General features: G+C 45.4%; 1 protein-coding gene across 3 annotated transcripts in view; it reads left to right on the forward strand.

The window, feature by feature from the left end:
* HIPK2 (homeodomain interacting protein kinase 2) overlaps window positions 1-8603 on the forward strand; it is a 126275-nt gene extending 117672 nt beyond the window's left edge. For all 3 annotated transcript variants that reach the window (XM_039708316.1, XM_039708318.1, XM_039708317.1), the window contains exons 13-15: window positions 4749-4996; window positions 6002-6162; window positions 7923-8603. In XM_039708316.1, the coding sequence (XP_039564250.1) occupies window positions 4749-4996; window positions 6002-6162; window positions 7923-8390 (877 nt within the window). In that variant the 3' untranslated portion in view covers window positions 8391-8603. The remainder of the gene's footprint in view (window positions 1-4748; window positions 4997-6001; window positions 6163-7922) is intronic.
* The last annotated feature ends 858 nt before the right edge of the window (window positions 8604-9461 follow it).

Here is a 9461-nt window from a genome sequence, read left to right on the forward strand (position 1 = left end):
GAGGGGCAAAACATCATTTGAAATTCTCTTTTGACATCTAGCCTATTGTGGCTGTGTTCTGCTGTGCATAGTAATGCACTGACTGCATAGCAATACACTGACTAACCACAGTCATTTGGTTAGAGGATTGCTGCCTTCCATCTCCAGAAGACACCGACATACAGCTAATACTTTAAATTACAGAAACAGACAGTACCTCTGTCAGCAGACCTTCAGCAGCAGGACCTTTACAACCTGCTCAGCAATTCAGTTTATATGACTTAAATAGCAGCGACACATGCTGTATAGCCTAATAAAATGGCCTCAGTGTAGTACTTGATAAATATTTCTTACCATCACAAATTCACAAAGAAGGTGAGAGCAGATTAACAGGTCAGGATGGAGGTTGAGCTGAAGAGAGGGGGCACATTCCCAATGCTGAGCTATGTATGGCATAAGATTTCAACATGAGGAGACTGATTGCCATTGTGGTGTGAGTTTTTGTTGGCTGACTCCATGCTTTCCTGGAATAGGTGGATTATTCTGAAGCAGCAAACTAAAAGGGTTGCATGTCATTAAGTTTTCAGAGACCTAGGACAGAGTTTTTGTGATGTGAGGTAAAGCTATGCACACCAGTTCAAAGGTACAGTTGTGCTATGGCTGGTGACCTTGAGAGCTAAAAGACTCTGTTGCTACAGTGTCAGCAGCACTGAAAGGTTTGTAGCTCTTGGAGTGAACCACATGCTGAAGAATTGCTCCCACTAGACACCATTTGGTTTTTCTGTGATTCTGCTGTAACTTAAGGTATTCAGGGGAAAAAAAAGATCCTGTTACAATGCTGCTGCATACCAAGCTTTGGGGCTGGGCCTTCAGCAAGTAAAAATCATCTTTGGAGTTGTTGTCTCTCTTTGGCTATTGAGGTGGATTCAGCATTATTTTAGCACCTAGTTCAGCATCTTCCTTTCCTTAATTTGTGCTCACTTCTTGTTCTCAACATCTGTCTTCAGCACCTTTCTATTAACAGTATCTCAGGTGACCACCTTAGTTTCTTGCAGAGTGCCTCTGGACGAACTATCTTCCTTCCTTTTCTTCTATCAGGCTTCTCCTTGCTGGAGGGAATAGGGACCCTCATCCACCTCTCCTGGGCAATCCTGAGGGTGGTGTATGTTAGAGAGCCATCTCCAAGACCTGCTTCTACTTAAAAGGCATGGTTGTGCTCTGTGTCTGCACGTTGGACAGATGTGAACTGGTTTGGGTCCAAGTTTGAGGATAAGCTCTTTAGGACCAGGTGGGAATAGGATACTACTCACAAGCTAATAATAAACATACAAAGCAATGCTTATTTTATCTGTGTGCCCCCAAAAGGGGGAGACACAAGCCCTGGCAGTAAGGGTTAAAAAGCCTGCGTGGCTCAGTGCTTTTCATTCTGTGTGGATGGATTCACTGGCACTTCACCAGTCTTCCTCCCTCCCTCCTCTGGAGAATTAAAATACACCTTCCCACACAATGCAGGCAGGCACATGAGCTGCCCAGGACCACAGACCAACTCTCCAAACTACTAAATCATGTTTGCTGCTGCTTATGTGCATGCAGGAGGGAAAGCAATTACCAGGCTTGGAGAGAGCTTAATAGGAAGGGGGCAAGACTTTTAATAGTGTTTTTCTGTGTAAGCACAAGCATCCCCAAAAGCTGTGGCTGAGTTATAGGAATACAGTAAGCTTGCTGAGTAGGCAAGTGCTGTGTCAACAGGTAAAAGCTCTCAGTCCTGATAGTTTGTGAGCAGGGAGGGTGATCCCTCAGCCTGGGCCTCACACAGATAGCTCCTGGGTTACTGCAAGGTGGGAAGAGCAGCTGAGCAGGAGCTGGAAGGGGGAAAGCTGCTGGCTACCAGGAAGACTTTGAGTAGGGGGAATGCTAACTGCTGGGCTGAATTTTCAAAACCCTCCATTTTGGATTAAAGTGTATTTTTAAGCCTGTGAATCAAGCGATTTTCAGCATGAGTTGGGCCTTTGATGTTTTTTTAATTCCCACCCTTAATCTCTGGGGCAGGCTGTGGTACAGCAGGTGCTGAGCTCTGGGCATGTGTGATTAATCCAGACTGAGGACTTCTCTGCCTGCTGTAACATTCACCACAGTTGTTACCCTTCCTAGATACAGAAATCCAGCTGCTTTCAGTGGGACTCCTCGTGTGTTTGAAATGATGCAGCCTGCTGAATTGAGAGGCTGATCACTTGGGCCCTAATCCTGCAAATATTTACCCATGGGCTTTAGCTCTGTTACAGGAATAGTCCAGTTGACTTTGGGAAATGACACATATTAGCAGTGCTGAGCACTTGCATAAGGCCTGGCAGGACCATAGCTCTGGTCCTTTTCAGATTCCCATCTATGAAATGATATGGTCCCTTTCTCTGGAAAGGTTTGGGTTTGGAGTCACTTACTTATTTAATCAAACAGTTATACTTGAATTTCTTATTGTAACCAAGGAGCTTTAACACTTTGAAGGAGAAAGATCCCATGGTCCCTGCTTTGACAAGCCCTCAATCAAACTGGTGAAAAATATGCCCATACTAAAACAATAAATAGCACAGATTACACAGAAAATTACCCTTCCAGTTCTATGGCTCAACCTTCTCATGTCAATTGTCAGCTGAGAGCAAGCATTTCCAGTTCAGCAGCTCAGCCACTTAGATCAGGAAGGGACTGTAAAAGAACAGTTAGACCTTATCAGTTGTCAGAAAACTCTTTAGTGACTTGATTTTTCTTTATAAAATGTAATAACTGTCAGAGATAAAGAATATATCTCTCTTCCCAACTGGCAGCCAAGGGTAGCTGCAAAGGGCAAGCAGCATGGATACTCATAAATGTGTGATTACAGGCCTTTCTGCTGATGGAGAGGGGAATATTGATGCAATATTAGTCATTTTTATTGGCTTAATATTCTTCTTTCATAGCAGCATATCCAAACTGCTACATCTTTCTTCACACACAGTCATTGTCCATCTAAGATGCACTGCTGCTCTTTCCATTTCTAATCCAGCGCTCTGCAGCTCCTTGTGAAAAGCCAGAATATGAGGGTTTGCTTGTTGTTTCCTTGTCAGTCCACCCCTGCTCCTGGAAGGATTTCTTTTCCAACTGCTGTACAGTAGATCCCTCTCCTTCTCTGTCGTCTGCCCTGTCTCAAGTTACAATCTTTTAGGATGGCAGGGGCCTCTCAAAACATGTTTTTCACAGTGAGTAGAACAACCTGGTCTTTTTGTCCTCCTCAGGGCACACCAGGACACTGTGATGATAGCCCAGGGAACATCTGTGTGATGGGAACTTGTTTGAGAATGCAGCAACCCAAGGTGTTCTTTAAAGGGAAAAGAAAATAGATTTTCAACCCTGAGTCTTGGGATACGGGGGGTGAGTTGCAGGTTGTGAATGCTGACAGAGAGACTTTGGGGATGGGCAAGTTGAAGGGAACCCACCAGTGCTCCTTTAGGACTGTGGAAAATAAACAAGGCAAACAATGTCCTTGGAAGGAAACTGTTCTCAGTGTCTGCTCCACCTTCCTTTGGGAAGGAAGCAATGCTGAGACCAGGGAACAAACAGCTCCATCACAGACCGAGACCAGATTAATCAGCTGTTCCCTGGACTGGACTAGCCAGACTGGGAAAATGGAGAGGACGCTCCATGGGAAAGAGATCTCTCTCTGTTTAAAGTGCACACTCATGAAGTTAAGATTCCTTTTTCTCCATAGCATTTCTGTTCCTGTTGGGGCTGTTTCCACCATTAAGCCTAATTACTTAGCTTTTTATGTGCTATCCATTTCTTTTCATCATTTTAAAAACTTCAGTTGCCATAACAACATAATGCAATCAGTGAAACATAACAGCTATTTTCTGTAGTCAAGGTCTGTGCACTGTCAAGGATGTGAGCCATTTAAGCAAATCTTCACCATCCCCCTTCCTCCCTCCTCTTTCTCACTCTCCCTTTTTCTCCCTAAACAAGCTCATAACAGGAAGGAGAAACCATGAGGAATAATTAGACACAATAGCCTGAGCAAATCCCAGTCGTACTCATGCAGTCTAGTCTAATGAACTTCCAGCACTAATCTTGGAAGTGTTGATGTGCCTTTTTAATCACTTTTTTGATGTCATAGATAGATTAGTTGCAGCAGGACCTTGATAATCTACACTAGAGTCAGGAGACCCAGAGCCTGTTCAGAGAAATGGAAGAAAATCAAAAGCTTTGCATACTTTGTTCATTTCTCTCTCATTTTCAAATGCTTATTGAGAATATGTGTCTATTGTACCATCTTAGTAAATAGAATGGTGTGTGTTTTGTAGATTCATGGAATTTAAGCATGAAAAGTCATAGCATCTATTATTAAATCATTGCTGAAATGCTGGGAGAAACTGCCACGTTTTTGTGTGGGTGGTGAGACTTGCAACAAAGCATAGTATAACTGCTGGGCTTCTACTGCACACATACATAAAAAGCAGTCTGAAAATAAATCTGGCAGTCTGGTTCAGTGCTATTCTAAGCAGTGTGAATATAAGATCTATCCACAACATCTTACTCACTCCTTGACCTCCATGAAGGCTTTCCTGGAATAGTAACGAGGGAGTTTTGAAGCCCGGGATTTGGCTTAAGCAGTCTCTCTCCAGCAGAGGACTCAAGGCTGTGCTTTGTCCTTACAGAGCTCGTCTGCCACGGGCAGAGCCTTCTAGTGGTGTTGAGTCGATCATTGCCAGTTCACTCTTTCCACTTGTCTGCTTGTGTTGCAGCACCCTGTCCAAGCAAAGGAAGAATGTCATCAGCTGTGTCACAGTGCATGACTCCCCCTACTCCGATTCCTCCAGCAACAACAGCCCTTACGCCGTGCAACATCGCACAGGGCAGAATAATGGGAACAGCTACGACACCAAAGGGGTTCCAGAGACTCACTGCAGTGGGAACCCCCGAACGATCATCGTGCCACCACTGAAAACCCAGGCCAGTGAGGTGTTGGTAGAGTGCGATAGCCTGGCACCAGGTAAATTGCACCTCTTCCGTCAAGAAAATTAGTAAGAAATAAATGATTTATCTTGGAAGAATCTCATTGTTCAGTTTCGTTTTGTTTGTTTGGTTGGTTTGTTTTCCAAAGAAACTGTGCTCCTGCACTTCTCTCAAGTGACACATCTGTTCTTGGTAGCCATATTGCATTATTTATGTGCCCTGGTTCACTCAGGAGTCGTGGGTCAAGTGTTGGTCCCAGTTAGTTCTGTACAAACCCAAGAATAGAATGCAGCCTTTAGCTCAACATTTGACATGAAAGGCACCCAAATGCAAGTGTGAACCTTTGCTGCCTTACCTTTCTGTAGGCTTTCATTAAAACAGGTAAGGGATTGAAAATGTGAATTTTCATCCAAACTTGCTGACGTTTCTGGGAAGAACATTTCCCCAGGATCTTCACCGTGGACTCATGAGGTTTGCTCATCCAGAACCTCTGCAATGCTAGATAGTGTGATGTGTTGAAAAAGGCTTTATGATGGAAGTCTGGCCCAAAGCTGTTGGCTTTGAGCTACTTGGCAGTCCTTGCTTTGGATGCACTGCTGATGAGCACAAAGGCTCGAGGGGCGAGCTCCCCACCAGCTCCTTCTCCCTCCCTTCCCACTCACCTGACTTTAGGCAAGCCAGGGCTTTTTTAAGCTGTGCACACCATACTTTCCATCCTCTCCTTGGGATTTGTACCTGCGTTGTACAGTTCTGCTGGCAGAACATTGTCTCATTGTTCTGAAGGATCTATAAAGCCTGCTCCAGGCCTGCTTTGGGTCCAGTTAATCAGGTCTGTTTGTCTGCCTCTAGGAGAACAGGCCTGTTGTGTATATCAAGCCCTACTGAGGTATTCTGATAATTGAGAGAAACAGTTTTCTTAACCTGCTTCTGTTGTATGTCTCCTCCCAAAAGCCACTCTGGAGGAGACTCAGTGAGGAAAAGGTAGGGTGAGCAAGTAAACAATGTCATGTAAGCTACAAATGTGTTTCCTTTCCTGGCACAGTCACCACCAGTCACCACTCATCCTCCTACAAGTCCAAGTCCTCCAGCACCGTGACCTCCACCAGCGGTCACTCTTCAGGGAGCTCGTCTGGAGCCGTTGCCTATAGGCAGCAGCGACCAGGAGCACATTTCCAGCAGCAGCAGCCTCTAAATCTAAGTCAGGTAAGTCAACCAAGACTGATTTTGGTGCATCACCCAGCTCTTACCTACCACTCCTCCATCATGGGCTGTCCTGTTCCAGTCTAGTGACAGTTGGACCCCATGTTGAGTTTGATCAACTTGTTTCTGCTTGACTGCAGACCTTGATCTTCCAGCTCAGGCACTAGAGGTAGAGCAGATCACACCGCTGAGTGGGCTGGGGGTGCTCTTCCTGTGTGTTCTGAAGCCTGATGCTCTGAGTGGGAATAACATGAGAGGGGAAATGCAGTGACTCAGCCACAAAGGAGTGGAGCAGGAGCATGTAGGAAGGACTGAATTCTCCTTAGCTGTAAGTAACCATGGGGAGAATATCTTCCAAGTGAAGAGAGTGCATAAGCCTGGCTGTGGGACTGGGAGAGAAGTCCCCATCAGGTGGGACAAGGCAAAGGCAGACCCTCTATGTGTATAGGTGACCTCATGTAATGAGTTTGATCCATCTTGTGATAAAGCTGGGCTGAGATCTGGACAAATCCCATTTCTTGGCAGCATGCAGTTCTTGAGCCGTTTCCCAATCTGTGATCAGAACTCTCAGGGATCTTCCCAGGAGCTGCAGGAAATAATACCCTTTTCACATCCTGCCTCTGGGGCCTCTTTCTTCCCTGAGGTGAGCGGAGAAGAGTAGGGAAGTTACAGCTCAGTTACCAGTGTTTCAAGAGGAGAAAGTCTGGAGAGCTCAGAGGACGGTGCTGGTATGCAACCAGAGCTGGATATTAGCAGAACGGTTTTTTAAAAAGAAAAATAACTTGTTTATTTTGGAGAAGTATGTCTGTTCTCCTTCAATATGCAGAGGATATTTAAAAATGTGAACAAATTTTAAATAAAAGTGTGTGAAAATGGAGGAAGTGGACAAGATGCTCTTTGCAAGAGTTCGGGAGGAGTGTGGCTACCATATTTCCACAGTAATGGCACAGAGAGTGCTTACAAAAAGGATGAAAAGGTTTGGAAGAATAGAAGGAAATAGCATGGAACATTTTCCTTCTTGTCTTCTAATTCCTGCTTTATTGGTAATTTAATACTCTGACTATAAATGACTGGGAAAACTCCCTGCATTTTCGTGCAATGCAAGAACACAACTTAAAAAATCCTTGGGAAGAAAAGTACATTGGTCTCTTCCTGCTGCTAGAAGTTTCCTATGCTCAAGTAATTTTAGCTAAGGACAATGAGGGCACCAGGCACCTGCAGGATCTAATCAAGCTGAGAGTTTTCTCCTTAAAAAAAAAGTGGTTATTTTTACTAGCCAAGGAAATCATTAACTGCAAATACCCAAAGTGAACAAAAATAAATTGCCTGTTCCAGGCATAGTTAGGCAATCTCATTCCCCTGAGCTATCTGTAGACCACAATTTGTCATCAGAGAGTTCACCAACAAAAAACACTTGTTGCCTCAGCAACTGGACTTGAGGAAGATGTTCGTGGGAGCTGGGCGTCCAAGGTTGTGTCTTTTGGTAGCTGTGTCAGCAGGTTGTAGCTCAAACTGGGGGACTTGCTTACCTTCTGGGGGTCATTTTGGCCAATGTATGAAACTACAGGGTTTTCCTGGGCTTGTGAGGGACGCTGTCACTCGTTTTCAGGGGAAGACCGGCAATGCTGAGGGTGTCAGGAGGAGCTCAGGAGACTTTTCTGAGGTTGTCCTGGTGTTGCAGGGAGGCTCCCAGACACTACTGAGGAGGTAAAGAGCCATCTCTTGTCTTGTAACCACCTATCACTGTTGCTGTCTTTATCCAGGGCCAGCAGCACATCTCGACCGACCGCGCAGGGAGTCACCGAAGACAGCAAGCCTACATCACTCCAACGATAGCTCAGGCCCCGTACTCTTTCCCGCACAACAGCCCCAGCCACGGCACGGTTCATCCCCACCTGGCCGCGGCTGCCGCTGCCCACCTGCCCACCCAGCCCCACCTGTACACATACACCGCCCCCGCCGCCCTGGGCTCCACGGGCACCGTCGCGCACCTGGTGGCCTCGCAAGGCTCCGCCCGGCACGCGGTGCAGCACACCACCTACCCCGCCAGCATCGTCCACCAGGTCCCCGTCAGCATGGGCCCGCGCGTCCTGCCCTCGCCCACCATCCACCCGAGTCAGTACCAGGCTCAGTTTGCCCATCAGACCTATATCAGTGCTTCTCCAGCCTCCACAGTCTACACTGGATACCCGCTGAGCCCCACCAAGGTCAACCAGTACCCTTACATCTAAACACTGGAATAAAGAGCGAGAGACGCACCCAGCCCGGGGGGAGTGAGGCAGCCGCTTTTGTATTGAAGAACATGACAAACTAACAATGCAATGGGAGGCTCGTGTGAAACTTGAACGAAGGAGACTTTAGGAAGAAAAGAAAAAGAGGAAAGAAGGGGGAAAACCAATTCTACAATTTTTATTTAAAAAAAAAAAAGAAAATGGAAAAAAAGAACAGGAAATAAAAATAAACCACAAAAAAACCCAACCATTCTGCACCAAACTAGAGAGAAAGAGAGAAGGAGAAGGACCCTCCAGCGGGTCCTGTCTTTTGAAGAACTTCACCAACAGACTTTTAAAGGTTATTTTCATTCAATAGTGAGCTACATTTAGAAATTTGTTGTCCAGAACACCTAAAATGAAATCCATTAGGTTTTTAATCCTGTAGGTATATGGATTAGGGATTTATCCAGCATTTCAAAGGGTTTATGCAGCAGTTTCTGTATCCCAGAGTATAGATAGGTTTGGGGGGATTTTTAACAGAAAAGGAAAGTGGGTAAGGGAGGCTGAGGGTGGGGGACAAAACGTTGTCCCAGTGCTTTAAATTTGGGTTTAACACTGCTACACTTAAACACACCTGGGCAAAACAGGCCATGCAGCACTGGTTGAGAGCAGAAGCAATGGGGGTATTTCTCCCTCTTCTTGAACACACTGGATAAATCCCTGAGAAATGCTATTCCTAAACAAGATCTCTAATAATGTATGTTGGATTTCAGTTGCATTTTTTTTTAGGGTTTTGTTTTGTTTTGTTTTGGAAGTGTTCCTTTTCAATCCCTACTCATTTTAGTATAGGAGGAGACATTTTAGCTGCCCCCAACCCCCCACCCCCAGCCCCGGTAGAATGTAGCACTATACAGGTCATACCCCTTTTTACTCTTTTGTGTTGAACTTCAACGATACCAATAGACTATTCCTCAATGTGATTGCACAAAGAAAAGTGATATTACATAGGCATGTAACAATGTGATTGTCCAGGTGTGTGTGTGTGTGTGTGTGAGTGCAGATGCTGCCTTCTCTCTGTGATGTGTTCCT

This window comes from Passer montanus, unplaced genomic scaffold (assembly GCF_014805655.1).
Source record: "Passer montanus isolate IOZ18808 unplaced genomic scaffold, ASM1480565v1 scaffold20, whole genome shotgun sequence".
NCBI lineage: Eukaryota > Metazoa > Chordata > Aves > Passeriformes > Passeridae > Passer > Passer montanus.